This window comes from Cyprinodon tularosa, unplaced genomic scaffold, assembly GCF_016077235.1.
Source record: "Cyprinodon tularosa strain WSP-4 unplaced genomic scaffold, ASM1607723v1 ctg476, whole genome shotgun sequence".
In the NCBI taxonomy this organism is placed as follows: Eukaryota; Metazoa; Chordata; class Actinopteri; order Cyprinodontiformes; family Cyprinodontidae; genus Cyprinodon; species Cyprinodon tularosa.
Window position 1 is genome coordinate 346,813 of NW_024039203.1, and position 16,727 is coordinate 363,539.

General features: G+C 38.1%; 2 protein-coding genes across 20 annotated transcripts in view; both read left to right on the plus strand.

The window, feature by feature from the left end:
* LOC119794321 (protocadherin alpha-C2-like) overlaps positions 1-16,727 on the plus strand; it is a 210,777-nt gene that overhangs the window by 116,936 nt on the left and 77,114 nt on the right. The window contains exon 1 of one of the 19 annotated variants that reach the window (XM_038301819.1): positions 1,806-4,335. The exons of 17 other annotated variants lie outside the window; for them this stretch is intronic. In XM_038301819.1, coding sequence (XP_038157747.1) covers positions 1,960-4,335 — 2,376 coding nt within the window. In that variant the 5' untranslated portion in view covers positions 1,806-1,959. Of the gene's footprint in view, positions 1-1,805; positions 4,336-8,113; positions 10,618-16,727 lie in introns of those variants that run through there. One more of the 19 variants, XM_038301815.1, reaches the window with a different exon arrangement.
* Positions 4,917-7,510, plus strand: LOC119794324 (protocadherin alpha-10-like). The gene has a single exon (XM_038301845.1). It carries the CDS (start codon positions 5,126-5,128, stop codon positions 7,508-7,510), a length of 2,385 nt encoding a protein of 794 aa, XP_038157773.1. The 5' UTR covers positions 4,917-5,125.

Sequence of the window (16,727 nt, forward strand, 5' to 3'; positions counted from 1 at the left end):
TTTAGATAATTCCAACAGGAGAAGAAGTATATTTCTACTCAAATGCGTAGCAAGTGTGTTGTTAACTCCAAATTGAGGATGTATTAGCGCCCCCACGTCAGCGCATGTCACTGCATGAACTGCAGGTAAACTAACGCGCTGCTCTCAACTGAGTTGGATGGGACACTGTGCGGCCGCGACGCATTTTTCTTTTAAATTGACAGGTAAGAAACGTTGTTCTGGTAACGTTTCTTACCTGTCAATTTTATTATTTTCCCAGTGAAACCACATGATTTATAGGCTACTAACTGAAAATTACTGCATTGGTTTGTAGATGAATATCAGGAAATTCCTCACATGAAGCAGAGACAGGGAAGCAGTAAAACAAGATGAGAGAGAGGGAGGTAAGGTCCCGTGATGAATCAGTGATTTAAGCTGACTAGTTACATTAGGAATGTTATAAGCAATATGATAGATATTTACATAATTATAAATTTACGTTTTTTAATGTTTGCTGTAGAGAATGAGAATGAAGGTGCTGGAGTAGGAAAGGGAGGAGGAGGCGAGACTGACAGGCAAGAGACAGGTGAGAGACAGGAGAGACAGGACCATGAAGGTGATGAGGGAGCAACAACCAGCTTCCACAAACAAGAAGGGGACATTAGTGAATTAGGGGGAAAGCATGATGGTCCTAAACAAGTGAAGTTGTCCCACTATCCCCAGGACAAATTTGGAGTAAAAAAAACTTTCATTTAATTCAAAATGGTTTGAAAGCTTTTTATGGTTGAAAAAGACAGCCTTGTCATCAAGGATATGCAGTGTGTTTTCAACTTGCTTGATAACACCATGTTCCCCACACTAACGCAGGTCATCCAGATCTCCCTCACAATCCCAGTCTACAGCTGGAGTTGTGAAAGGTCATTCAGTGTGTTGAGAAAGCTCCACACTTGGCTGAGGTGCACAATGGGACAAGACAGGCTCCATCATCTTGCTATTTTATCAGTTGAAAAGGAAGAACTTTCTAAGCTGAGTCACAGTCTAGTGATTGACCGCTTTGCAAAAATGATAAATAGGAGGTACACTTTAATGCTTATAAAATAAAATAAAAACTTAGTTCATGTTGAGTTAAACTTTCCCCTGAAATAAAACTCTGAAACCTAGAAATTAATGATTACTTCAGAATGTGTATAAGGAAATTTTTGATTTTTAAAGTTGGTGATGTCTTATTTTTTATAGCTGCAATGTTGAAAATGTTCAACATTGCAGCTATAACATTGTTTTAACAAAGAGTATATTTGTTAAAACAAATATACTCTTACACTCATTAATATCTCAACTAGTATTTTTGGTAGGAATATATCAGGGTGGGGCAGTGTGCTTGTCTGTATTTGTGTATGGAAGGATGGGCATATGCGGTAGGGGGCCAGTGCCCCAGTAAAGCTTTGTGCCTAGCAACGCCCCTGGTCTGGAATGTATACAGAGATATGTCTTCAGTTTGGAGGATTTAAGAATTCCACAATATTTGATATTTGATTCTCTAAAAGTGAAGTGTTGCTTAGAAAATTGTAATCACAGAAGTTAATTTGGCGAGAAACATGGACCAGCTAGTGATCAATATCATCGTCTGATCGAAACATAGGGATTTATTTCTGTTGGAAGACAAACATGGTTGTAATTATCAAATTATCCCTTGTGCATGCACTGCCTGCATATGTCCACATGGGGACAATGTAGACCATCACATTTTAGCTGGATATATGATATGTGAAGCCCGCCCTTCCTTAGTAGGCTACACGTTTAAAAACCCACAAAGACAAAGGGATTTATACGGTGAAGATGACGGCGTGGAGATCTGTTTTTTTCTAGATGAAACATACCTCAAATCATTACGTTTGGCTCATTTCTTTCAGAAATGTATTTAGGTTATAATTAACATATGTTTTTACGAAATAGATTTTTGTCACTTTTATAAATTTAAATATGCGTTGGCAGGGAAGATTTTGTTCTGTGTGGATATATGTCATCGCTGTTCTGGTGGATTACTACGATACTGCGTTTGGAAATCCTTCTTATTCCGTCTCAGAAGAGGTGAATCGTGGAACCTTTGTTGGAAACATTGCCAAAGATCTCAATCTTAACGTCCAGGAGCTGGAAGCCCGCATGTTTCAGATCGTTACTGGATCAAAGAAAAAATATTTTGCGGTAAACCTGAAGACTGGTGCTCTGTACGTAAATGAGAGAATAGATCGAGAGGACCTCTGTGGTACTGAAGCACAATGTTCGCTTAATGTAGAAGCTGTTATTAATAATCCACTTAAATTGTACCGTTTTGAAATTGCAATCCTGGATGTAAACGATAATTACCCATCCTTTCCCAACAAATTATTATCTCTAAATGTCGGAGAAAACACAGCAGCAGGGGCTAAATTCCCAATCAATGCTGCTGAAGATTTGGACTTCGGTAAAAACACCGTCAATATGTACAAGCTTAGTCAAAATAATTATTTTTCTCTGGTTACAAATAAAGGAGAAATCGTTGCTCCCGAACTCGTGCTGCAGAAAGCTTTAGACAGAGAACAACAGTCTGAGCTTCAGCTGCTACTAACTGCGGTTGATGGGGGGACACCAGCTAAGTCAGGCAGTATGACAATATTAATACATGTTTTAGATGTTAATGACAACGCACCAATATTCAGTAAGACTCTGTACAAAGCCAAAGTGCATGAAAATGCAAAAATAGGTACGTCGATAGTAACGGTGAATGCCACTGATTTGGATGCAGGGCAAAATGGAGAGGTGGTTTATTCATTTAGTAAAATGGGTCGGGAAAAACAAACCGATTTGTTTGAAATAGATGAGAAAACTGGAACTATAAAAATTAAGAGGAATATAGATTTTGAAGAGAATACAGCTTTTGAGATTCGAGTTCAGGCCAGTGATAAGGCAGCCTCGCCCCTCACCTCGCATGCTAAATTACTTATTGAAGTATTAGACGTGAATGACAATGCGCCTGAAATTACAGTAACATCTTTGTTAAACACAGTGAAGGAGGATGCATCCATTGGCACCGCGATTGCTCTGGTTTCTATCTCTGACAAAGACGCGGGTAAAAATGCAAAGGTTAATTGCGAAATTTCCAATAACGTCCCTTTCAAGTTAGAGTCAAATTACAACAACTACTACTCTTTAGTTGTGGGCGCACATTTAGACAGAGAAAAGACGCCTCAATATAATATTAGCATCATAGCTACAGACGAAGGTAGTCCACCCCTCTCCAGCAGAAGTGTCATTCTCTTACACGTCTCTGATGTTAATGATAACACACCTCGCTTTATAGAAGACACTGTAAACATTTTCATAAAAGAGAATAATCCAACAGGGATGGTTATTAAAACTGTGTCAGCAGTTGATGCAGACAGTGATCAAAATGGTCAGGTTAGCTACTCAATTTTACATGATATCAGTAACCCGCTGCCTCTCAGATCAATGCTTAACATAAACTCAGAAACAGGAAATATATTTGCCCTGCAATCATTTAACTATGAGGAATTAAAAATGTTTCAGTTTAAAATTAAAGCCACTGACTCCGGTGTCCCTCCGCTTACTGGCAACGTTACTATTAATGTTTTAATCTTGGATGAAAATGATAATAATCCAACTATTTTAGCTCCTTATTCTGAGCACGGATCTGTTAACAGTGAGACCATCCCATATTCTGCTGAAGCAGGATACTTTGTAACAAAGATCAGGGCTGTGGACGCGGACTCTGGATACAATGCGCTGCTTTCTTATCATCTCTCTGAGCCCAAAGGAGGCAACTTGTTCAGAATCGGAACCAGCAGCGGTGAAATCAGGACAAAGAGGAGAATGAGTGACAACGACCTTAAAACCCACCCCTTGGTGGTTCTGGTTTCTGATAATGGAGAACCTTCACTGTCAGCTACTGTGTCTATTGAGGTGGTGGTGGTTGAAAGCACCGCAGACAGTCCGACTCAGTACAGACACGTGCCTATAAAGGATGATAACTTATCTCATTTGAACTTGTACCTGCTCCTTGCCATCGTGTCTGTGTCTGTGATATTTCTATTCACTCTTATAATCTTAATAGCTGTCAGATGCAACAGAAAAGACAATACGTTTGGCAAGTATAGCGCCCCCATGATCACCACCCACCCTGACGGTAGCTGGTCTTACTCTAAAGCTACTCAGCAGTATGACGTGTGTTTCAGCTCAGACACACTGAAGAGCGATGTAGTGGTTTTCCCCTCACCGTTCCCACCTGTAGATGCGGAATTAATCAGTATAAATGGAGGAGACACTTTTACCACAACTCAGACTTTGCCCACTAAAGAAAAGGTAAGAACCGGTTTTTATGTTTGTTACTGCAAATTGTATGGCTCATTCTGGTGTGTTTAGTAAAATGTCCTATTCATGTCCATGAATATAATTTAACATCTAACTTATCAATGAAATTTTACTGACTTGATTTAAACTGCACTCCGCTGATTTTTTATTTTTAAATGTTGCCCACATCAGTCTATTTATCGCTTGTTTGGGTTACTGTCCGTGGTGGTGAAGACTAAATATAAATTTTCCATGTTATAGTTGCAATCATTTTATATTTCAGAATATTTCTAAACATGGTATATCTGATTAAAACCTGAAAGTTTTTGTATTTGTTCTATGTTGTGTTCTTTTTTTTATGTTTTTTTTCTAAATCAAAGGTTAACTGAGATCTCTACGCTGCAAATTAGATCACAATAAAAACATTTTTAATCACCATTTTCTGGGATATAAAGATAAAAAAAACTCATCGTATTGGTCAGAATTTAGGGGGTTGTGGCGCAGTTCCTGCATTTGTCCGCATGGGGACATAGTAGACCGTTACATGTAAATTGTCTTTTTAAATCGTCCGAGCTCCTCCCCGAGTATGATGGTAATGTTGAGGCTTCTCTGACGTTTGAAACAAAGAGAAAAGAGGGTTGAAACGGCACGACAAGATCCCGTTTGTGTGAAGCTTCTGGATTTGTTTTTTCGTTGTTTGTTGTTGGCGGTACATCATAAAATGGCGTCTTGTATTCTATAATCCAATTGCGTGAATAATAGTATTTTTTTTCTTTCCATTTGTTCTTATATTAATGGGAATATGCATTTTCCCGGGAATGCAAGCTCTGTGTGGATATACCTCGTCTTTGTGCTACTTGATTGCTGCTGGCAAGGAGCTTTGGGACAGCTTGCTTACTCAATTTCGGAAGAGGTAAATAAAGGGACTGTTTTCGGGAATATTGCCAAAGATCTCAAGCTAAATGTCCAGGAATTGGAAACACGTATGTTCCAGATCGTTGCAGCGTCGAAGAAAAAATATTTTGAGGTAAACCTAAAGACAGGCGCCCTTTACGTGAATGAGAGAATAGATCGAGAGGAACTGTGCGGTAATGAAGAAAAATGCTCAATAGCCTTAGAAGCAGTTATCAACAGTCCTTTGAAATTGAACCGTGTAGAAATTGCAATTTTAGATATAAATGATAATTCCCCCACATTTATCAGCAGGTCTCAGATTATCAATATTAGCGAAAGTACAGCAGCTGGCACTAAATTCCCATTGCACCCAGCTCACGATGCAGACGTTGGAAAAAATTCAGTTAGTGCCTACAGACTTGGTCAGAACGAATACTTTTCTCTAGTAACGCAAAAAGGAGAGAAAAAGAGCCCCGAACTAGTGCTTCAGAAAATGTTAGACAGAGAAAAAGACACTTTTATTCAGTTGATACTAACTGCTATGGATGGAGGAACACCTGCTAAATCTGGTAGTATGACCATAATGATAAATGTTTTGGACAATAATGACAATCCACCGACATTCAGTCAAGCTCTATACAAAGCTAAGGTGTATGAGAATATAAAAATAGGTACTGTAATAATGAAATTAAATGCTACAGATTTAGATGAAGGGCAAAATGGACAGGTTACGTATTCATTCAATGAAGTAAGTGGAAAAGAAACCGATCTTTTTGATATCGATCAAAATACAGGGTGTGTAACAGTTAAAGAGAATATAGACTATGAAGAAAATGCTGCTTTTGAGATTCGGGTGCAGGCAAGAGATAAAGGTTCATCGCCATTAAACTCACATGCTAAATTGCTTATTGAAGTTTTAGATGTAAATGACAATGCCCCTGAAATTAGAGTAACATCTCTGTTGAACACAGTGAAAGAGGATGCATCCATTGGCCTCGCGATTGCTCTTGTTTCTGTCTTCGATAAAGATAGCAGTAAAAACGGAATCGTTAACTGCAAAATTTCCAACGATGTCCCTTTCAAGTTGGAGTCAAATTATAAGAATTACTATTCTTTAGTTGTGGATGGACCTCTAGACAGAGAAATAGCATCACACTATAATATTATGATATCGGCTAGAGATGAGGGCAACCCACCTCTCTCCAGCACCACCACGATTCCTGTACATGTCTCTGATGTTAATGATAACAAACCTCATTTTACAGAAGATAGTATCAACATTTTTATAAAAGAAAACAGTCAAACAGGATTAGTTATTAAAACAGTGACAGCATTTGATGCCGACACTGATCAAAATGGTCTGGTAAGCTATTCTCTTTTATATGATAACAGTAATCCTCTGCCTCTCAGATCCATGATAAATATTAACTCAGAAACAGGAGATATAATTAATCAGCAGTCTTATAACTATGAGGAGTTAAAGACTTTTCAGTTTAAAATTCAGGCCACAGACTCAGGTGTTCCTTCACTCAGCAGCAACGTGACTGTTAAGGTTTTAATTCTGGATGAAAATGATAATAATCCAACTATTTTAGCCCCATATTCTGAGCACGGATCCATTAATAGTGAGACTATCCCTTATTCAGCTGAAACAGGATATTTTGTTGCAAAGATCAGAGCCGTGGACGCAGATTCTGGATACAATGCATTGCTTTCTTATCACCTGTCTGAACCCAAAGGAAACAACCTGTTCAGAATTGGAACCAGCACCGGAGAAATCAGGACTAAAAGAAGAATGAGTGACAATGACCTGAAAACCCACCCATTGGTTGTTCTGGTTTCTGATCATGGAGAACCCTCTCTGTCAGCTACTGTGTCTATTGAGGTGGTGGTTGTTGAAGGCACAGCTGATGTACAGACTCAGTTCAGACATGTGCCCTTAAAGGATGACAACTTCTCTGATTTAAACATGTATCTGCTGATAGCCATCGTGTCAGTGTCCGTTGTCTTTCTATTGAGTCTCATCAGTCTAATAGCTGTCAGATGCCACAGGACCGACAGTACTTTCAGCAAGTATGGCGCCCCCATGATCACCACCCACCCTGACGGGAGCTGGTCTTACTCTAAAGCTACCCAGCAATATGACATGTGTTTCAGCTCAGACACACTGAAGAGTGATGTAGTGGTTTTCCCCGCTCCGTTTCCATCTGTAGATGCTGAACTAATCAGTATAAATGGAGGAGATACTTTTACCAGAACTCAGACTTTACCAAACAAGGAAAAGGTAAGATAATTATATTTGATGTGTTGCAAATGTATTTATTTTTAACCAAAATGGATTAATCATGCAATGTAGAAAATGACAAGTTTCTTTTGTCACACGAGACAACAAAATAGCTCTTTTATATAAAATAGATATTGTATATACTTTTTAATGTATGCTTTTGGGTGTTGTTTTGAAACATAAAGGTGTATAAGTTGAGAAGGAACCAAAATTCGTTTAGATAGTGGTGTTGGTGTATTGTGCTTAAATAAGCATCAAAGCAGTGTTTCTTTTGGTAAAGATTGTGCAATAGAATCATACATTTCACATCTTTGTACATGATAAAGAATGGAGCTGATACGTTTTCAAGTTACTGCATTTGAGCTCTTTTGCTGTTATTTTTTTATTTTTTTTATTTATCTATTTACGTATTTAAATAATTACATAAATATCTATTATATTTTTTATCTTTTAATTCATTCATTCATCTTCGGTTATAAATGTAGTTATTTTATACATCCACATGGGGACATCATAGACCGTCACATGTTTTTTGCAGCTCGCATTATGGCCCCTCCCAAATTAATGGGACGATGTTTCTCGTGCTTTGACACAAAGAGACGCAGAATCCTTTTGCTTATTTCTTTATAGAACGCAGTTACTCTTTTTCTGATACTGCACCATCAACATGAATTATCAACTACATTAAATGGACATTACCGTCCAGGCGCGCTCCCAAAGAACTGGATAACAATATGCCGACTGGAAAAATACACGGACCTTTAAAGATCTATTTGCTCTTTGTTATTTTGGAATGTTTCTGGAAACCGGGATGTGGACAGCTCTCGTATTCTATATCAGAGGAGGTAAATCCCGGTACGTCTGTGGGAAATCTCGCAAAGGATTTAAATCTTAACCTGCAAGACCTAGAGACGAGGATGTTTCAGATTGTCAGCGGATCTAAAAGAAAATACTTCGACGTAAATCTGAAAACGGGCAGCCTCTATGTCAGTGAAAGAATCGACCGAGAGGAGCTTTGCGCTAAGGCAGCACAATGCGCTGTTAATGTAGAGGCCGTTCTAAATAATCCACTGAAGCTGTATAGATTGGTAATAAATATCATTGATATAAATGATAATGCACCGTATTTTTCCGAAAAACTGCAGTCTCTAAATATAGCAGAAAGTACCGTGCCAGGAAGTAAATTTGGATTTGTAGGCGCTTTAGATCTGGATGTCGCAAAGAACAGTGTCAGCACATACAAACTCAGTCGAAACGATTATTTCTCTTTAGAGATCCACAAGACTGAAGACAGTGTTTCAGCTGAGCTTGTGCTTCAGAAGGCTCTGGATCGAGAAAAACACCCGACCATCAAACTTACTGTGACTGCTCTGGATGGGGGAAATCCACCAAAGTCAGGGACAGCACAGATTGTTATCACAGTTTTAGATAATAATGACAACTCTCCGGTTTTTAGTAGTTCCCTGTACAAAGCAAGAATATCTGAGAACATACCAGTGGGTAGTACAGTTATAGTTTTGAATGCAGTAGATGCAGATGATGGGATAAACGCTGAAATACAATATTCTTTAAGAACTAAAGGTCAAGATCAAGTTTTAGATCTATTTCAGATTGACTCTAAAACAGGTGCTATTCTTATCAAAGGTAATGTTGACTATGAGGTAAACCCTGCCTTTGAAATTCATGCACAGGCAAGTGACAAAGGTCAACCTCCAATGTCTGCTCACTGTAAAGTGCTGGTAGAGGTACTAGACCTAAACGATAATGCTCCTGAGATCACAGTAACATCATTGCTAAACACAGTGAAGGAGGATGCACAACCTGGTACAGCTATTGCTCTTGTGTCTGTGCAGGACAAAGATGGTGGGAAAAATGGAGAGGTAAAAGCTGTTATTCCAAATGAAGTCCCTTTTAAGCTGGAAACAAATTATAAAAATTATTACTCTTTAGTAGTTAGTGGGACACTAGATAGAGAGTCAGTTGCTGAATATAACATAACTATCCTAGCAACTGATGAAGGGACTCCCTCTCTCTCCAGCACCAACACTGTTAATATTAAAGTATCTGATGTTAATGATAACCCACCACGTTTCTCTGATCCCCAAATTAATGTTTATGTAAAAGAGAACAGCCCGGTGGGGGCAGTTATTAAAACTGTTTCCGCATTTGATGCCGATATTGATAGTAATGGTCGGGTTACCTATTCATTTTTACAAACTAAAAGTGACTCACTAGGTATTTCTAAACTTCTTAACATTAATTCAGAAACAGGTGATTTAATAACTCTTCAGTCTTTTAACTATGAGGAGTTGAAAACGTTTCATTTTAAAGTTCAGGCCACAGACTCTGGCATTCCTCCACTCAGCAGCAATGTTACAGTAAATGTTTTAATACTGGATGAAAATGATAATAGCCCAAGTATATTAGCACCCTATTCTGAGCATGGATCTGTTAACAGTGAGACCATCCCTTATTCTGCTGAAGCAGGATACTTTGTAGCAAAGATCAGGGCTGTGGATGCGGATTCTGGATACAATGCATTGCTTTCATATCACCTGTCTGAGCCCAAAGGAAACAACTTGTTCAGGATCGGAACCAGCACGGGGGAAATAAGATCTAAAAGGAAAATGAGTGACAATGACCTGAAAACTCACCCGTTGGTGGTGGTGGTTTCTGATAATGGAGAACCTTCTCTGTCAGCTACTGTGTCTGTTGAGGTTATGGTTGTTGAAAGCATACCTGGTGTTCAGACACAGTTTAGGCATTTGCCTACAAAAGAAGATGACCTATCTGATTTAAATTTATATCTGCTGATATCCATCATTTCTGTTTCCGTGATCTTTCTACTGAGTCTGATCAGTTTAATAGCAGCCAGATGCTACAGGACAGACAGAACTTTCAGCAAGTATCACACCCCCATGATCACCACCCACCCTGACGGGAGCTGGTCTTACTCTAAAGCTACGCAGCAATATGATGTGTGTTTCAGCTCAGACACACTGAAGAGTGATGTAGTGGTATTCCCTGCTCCGTTTCCAGCTATAGATGCTGAACTTATTAGTGTTAATGGAGGAGACACTTTTACCAGAACTCAGACTTTACCAAACAATGACAAGGTAAGCACCTTCTGAGTTAACATATTTTATCCGGATATTTAATGATTTTGTTAAGTCTTATAAAAAATGCGTTTGTTCTTTGAAAATGTTGCAAAGTATGTTATTTTAATACCAACATGTAGACATTTCTAACTTTTCAGAAACTGCCATTTTAAATATCTACATTTTAATTAATAAAAATGTACTTCATAGTTCACAATATAATATGATTTTGAACTTTGAAATTGTATTGTATTAAAATCTCTGCTCATTATTGCTTTGAAGCGGGGATTTACCGAGGGCTGATCATAACCCAATCCCTTTTATGTGTCAGGATGTTTTAACATGTTCACTGTGCAACACGTTTTTTAAGAAAGAAAGTTCTTGTTGTTGTTTTGGGGCTTGTGGAGTGTTGGAAATATCCTGTCAACTTAACCAAAATCTATAGATTTGTTTTCCTTTTTTATATGTAAACCAGTAAGTGATTATATAGAGTTAATAGGAAACTTTCCTGGTATTGCAACTAAGGTATTGGAGACAGATGTTTTATTCCTCAATTGATCGATTAATTCACAGACTGATTGATTGATCTATTACTTTGTTTACTCTTAGTTTGAGCAAACACGCTTGTTTCTGTGTTTATTATTACGGCTTTATTTAGAGATACCAGCTTGTCTCTTAATGATTTCTCGCTGTCCGTGGTGCTGAAAATGGCTATGATCTAAGGAGTGAAACATTACTGAAAAGGAGTGTTTAGATGAACTTTTCCTGAAGTCTTTGTGTCATGGTAAGAATATCATTATGATTGGGGAACATTTGAACAATGTTTTAGAAAAATCAGTAAAGATACATTCATTTCTAAATTGATTGTAGCATTGTATAGTCACATTCGAATATGCATAGAATAGAAGAATTGAGATCTGTGTTGATATATGTTATTTTCGTACTGATGGAATGTTAGGTCGAGACAAGTTTTGGACATCTTGCTTATTCCATTACGGAGTAGGTGGACCGTGGAACCTTTTTTGGAAAAACTGCAGAGGATCTCAATCTTAACATCCAGGAGCTGGAAGCCTGCATGTTTCAGATATTTACTGGATCAAATATTAGGTAGTTGAGATAAACCTAAATACTGGTGCTCTGTACCTCTAGGAGAGAATTGATATAGAGGAACTCTTTGGCGATGAAGCCAAAAGTTCATTTAATGTAGAAGCATTTATTATTAATCCACTTAAACTACCACTTTTAAATTACCATCTTGGATGTAAACAATGATTCTCCATCTTTTCCAAGCACGTTACTATATATGAACATCAGTGAAAACACAGCAACACGGCCTAAATTTCCAATGAATCCTGCTGAAGACTCAGACTTTGAAAAGAATACTGTTAATATGTACAGGCTTCATCAAAAAAATATTTTTCTCTAGTTACACATAAAAGATTTGTTAACAGTGTGACCATCTCTTATACTGCTGAAACAGGATACTTAGCGGCAAAGGAGCTGTGAATGCAGACTATGGATACAATGCGCTGCTTTCTTATCACTTGTCTGAGCCCAAAGGAAACAAATCATGATTTTAGCAGGTACAGTGCCTCTATGATCACCATCCACCCTGGTGGAAGCTAGACCTACTTCAAGGCTACCCAGCAGTATGACCTGTGTTTCAGCTCAGACATCCTGAGGGCTGATGTAGTGGTTTTCCTCTCAATTTCCACCTGTAGATGATTAACTGATCAGTGTTGATGGAGGGGACAGTTTTACAACAACTCGGACTTTACCCACAGAGAAGGAAAGGTTTACTTCTCAGCCATTTTGTAATTAATGATCTTATCTTTATTGTCTACTTTAAATGTGTTTTTGTTGGTTAGATTTTGCATTTTGTGATATTTTTCATTTCCTTGATCTTTCTAGTTTTTGGTATTCGCACCCCTTTAAAGGAATAGTACACCCAAAACATGATTAGCCTTCATTTTCTACTCACCCCCATGCTGAACAAAACTCTGGAGTACTTTTTTGATATCTCAAATGCATCTGGAGATCTGGGAGGCTTCTTGCTGTCTGCTGACATTCAAATAATGGAGGTCTATGGCGCCCGAGACAGAAAGGTCCATAAAAGTCCATAAAAACGTGTCAATATTCCTCCATACTGCTCGTCCAATGTATTCCAAGGGTCCTGAGTGGGTAGCGTCCATAATTTACTCGAAACGAAGTCATTTAGAATGTTTTTAGAGCATAAACAGTAGTGTATAGGATTTCCTAATAGCGCCCCCATGCGCGCTCACGACGCTACGGAAGCCGGCAGACCAAACCAGCGCATTCAGCTCGGCAAAGAACTCATGCTCTTCCTCAACACTGAAGTCCTCAGACATTTTTCTTTCGTTGTTTCTTTCTTTGCACAGGTAAACAGCACATTTCTTCTTCTACGCTTGCATTATCGGCAGAGCAGACGCTGAATGCGCACTTCCTTCCGGTTTGGTCTGCCGGCTTCCGTAGAATCGTGAGCGCGCATGGGGGCGCTATTAGGAAATCCTATACACTACTGTTTAGGCTCTAAAACGTTCTAAATGACTTCGTTTCGAGTAAATTCTGGATGCTACCCACTCAGGACACTTGGATTACATTGGACGAGCAGTATGGAGGAATATTGACACGTTTTTATGGACTTTTATGGACCTTTCTGTCTCGGGCGCCATAGACCTCCATTATTTGAATGTCAGCAGACAGCAAGAAGCCTCCCAGATCTCCAGATGCATTTGAGATATCAAAAAAGTACTCCAGAGTTTTGTTCAGCATGGGGGTGAGTAGAAAATGAAGGCTAATCATGTTTTGGGTGTACTATTCCTTTAAGATGCCTTTTATGAACAACTTACGTAATAGAAGGTACAGTATGGATGGATGTGAGAGAGTTAAACAGAATTTCCTACAATCATTTTTGATTATATCATTTAGATTTCTTTATCGCATCAAAGCTTGTATAGTCTTAATTGGGGGAAATGAAAAGGGTCTATGTTTAAGTATTCCGCATTGAGAGTCCTGTTCTGAGATGTCTATTTAAAAGTAGAATTTCCTCAACTGAGATAATGGGCTCTATGCACCATTCCACCACTGCCTGAACTTAAGGCAGGATTTTGTTTCCTTTCCTTTTCCACTGGATGAACTGACGTGCCTGGCCTCAGTAATCATGGTCAGGCAGAGCTGCATTTATCAGTTTGGCAAGTAATGAAAGACAGGAAACAAAAGAGCTACCTTAAGTTGAGGTAGTGAACTTGTGCATAGAGCCCATTTACTTGTCTATTACTGGATCCTCTAGAATCCAGTGTCTATTTTTTCTCAGTAGTGGTTACTTTTACTTGATAGAAGACAGGTAGGATATTTTGTTGTGCAATAGGGTAAAGACATGTGGCAAAGGCCAACTAAATGGGAATCGAATCCTTGGTAGCCATGTTAATGACTGAGGTCTCCACACAATGGTCACATTTTTTTACCTCTATGTTAACACAGTGTCTTATTAGTGCCTTTCAAAACCTCACCAGTAAAACATAAACACCAGAAAAGTCAAACAAATATGGCAGAGAAAACTGAATATTTTACTTAAGATCCACCCTCTGTAATTATTGCTCTAAAGATTCTCTCCTCACTCTTACTTGTAATATCATTCTGTCAGCCCAGACTTCAACTTAAAAAAGCTCTTTTTGAGGAAAGTGCTTTTAACTGGGAAGATGTATAGGTGATTTCTCCAGTGAATGTTCCTTGTCTTCGGTAAAAAGTAAAACTAATTATACTGTCTATAACTGCTGTTCTTAGTGACAAAGGAAATAGACACTTAGCAGCTTGTATTATCATGAAAGAGAAGGTAATACGTTGCAGTCCTATCAAATGAATATGTTGTTTCTATTTTTCTCTTTTTTATATGATTGTTTTTGAGTTAAATATTTAAAAAATATCACTGTGTCCATAAATGCAGACTTTTTCCACATATGTATTAGGGAAAACCCCAAAAGGAGGGTCTTGTATATCTTAATATGTGGGTTTTGATAGTGAAATTTATCCCGATTACATGAGAGCATATTGCGCAAAAAGACAGAAGCACAAAAGGAGAATATAGGAGATTATAGGGTAGGAGTCACAAGACCTTTTGTCGGATTACTAGCCGTGGTGCTCAATCTGTTTTTTTCATCTATCACTCCCCAAGATCTAAACTTTTTTTGATTGCAGAAATTGGCTCTACACATCTGCATTTCTTTTAAAATAAAAATATGTCTATAAAGAGTTCAACATATTTCAACTTTAAATATAAATAAGTTTCTTCAATTTTAAAAAGGCTGAAATATTACTGAGATGTAGAATTTACAATCAAATGTGATCGTTAAAGTGACAACAGTTTCTAAAGTGGTAAATAAATATTGTCTATGTTTCTGCTTTGATTCCATATTAAACTTTTTTTTTTAACCTTCAGTTATAATAATTTAATGGATAATGATGGTTGGAAGTCTCCTAGATAGGGTAATGGTTCAGAAATAGAAATAAAAAAAAAGAAATAGAGACGATAAAGATGTGTTTAGTAATCTCTGGAGATAAAGAGCCTTTTTCAAGAAATGAACACGAAACGTGTTTTGTGGATTTATGCAGAATATATATATAAAATATAATATATGAATAATATATGTTGGAGTAAAAAAGTTAGTAAAAATTAAAGTTGTCTTAAAGATTATTAGGTTGCACGTCCCTAAATTTTCTTCTGATTGTAGTCTTTGCATTTGTCCACATGGGGACCTTGTAGACCGTGATATCTTCACTGGCCCTTTTTATTTGTCGGAGCTCCTCCTACAATTAGATATGCATGACGTGTCTCCGACATATATGTGAAACAAAGAGAAGATGGACTTGTAAATGAAGGACGCAACTGTTATTCGTTTTTTGGGGAGATGCTTTTTGATTTTTTTTTTTCAATTCATTCTCTAACAGGGTCGCTTTAGTCAGACTGTAATTTGTGGACAAAAGGAATCAAGGCATTTTTGGGAATATGCATTCTCCGGTGAGAGCCAGCTCTGCGCGGATATACCTCGTCTTTGTGCTGCTGGATTGTTGGTGGAATACGGCTTTAGGACAGCTTTCGTATTCCGTTTCAGAAGAAGTTAACGAAGGGACTGTGGTTGGAAATATTGCCAAAGATCTCAACCTTAATATCAAAGATCTGGAAACGCGTATGTTCCAGATCGTTACTGGTGCGAAGAAAAGATATTTTGAGGTAAATCTTAAGACTGGTGCTCTGTATGTGAATGGGAGAATAGATCGAGAAGAACTCTGTAATAATGATCCTAAATGCTCAATAAGTATAGAAGCCGTTATCAATAATCCCCTTAAACTGTACCGCATTGAAATTCAAATTTTAGACGTAAATGATAACGTACCTGTTTTTCTTATTAATCCACAAATGATTAACATTAACGAACAAACGGCAAAGGGGACTAAATTTCTGCTGCACCCAGCTCACGATGCAGACATTGGCAAAAACACCGTGCACAGCTATGGGCTTAGTCAAAATGAATATTTCTCTCTTGTAACACAAAAAGGGGGGGCGGTAACACCAGAACTGGTGCTTCAGAAAGCCTTAGATAGAGAAAAACAATCTGTAATTCGGCTCATTTTGACGGCATTGGACGGGGGAACACCTGCTAAATCAGGCTCTATGGTTGTAATTGTTAATGTGTTGGATATTAATGATAACGCTCCCGTTTTCAGTCAAACGCTGTACAAAGCCAGGATCTATGAGAACGCAAAGCTGGGTACAGCTATTATAACTTTAAATGCTACGGATTTAGACGAAGGAAAAAATGGGCAGGTAACCTATTCATTCAGTGAAGTAGGACGTGGAAAACAGACCGAGCTGTTTGAAATCGATGCAAACACCGGAACAGTTACAGCTAAAAAGAATATAGACTATGAAGAGAACCCTGCATTTGAAATTCAAGTTCAGGCCAGCGACGGTGCTTCCTCACCTATGACTTCAAATGCAAAATTGCTTATTGAAGTACTAGACGTGAATGATAATGCACCTGAAATCGTAATTACGACCTTGTTAAATGTAGTAAAAGAGGATGCCCCCATTGGCACCGCTGTAGCTCTTG

Coding starts and splice junctions, on each gene's coding strand:
- LOC119794324 (XM_038301845.1), top strand. CDS start 5,126: ATGCATTTTCCCGGGAATGCAAGCTCTGTGTGGATATACCTCGTCTTT.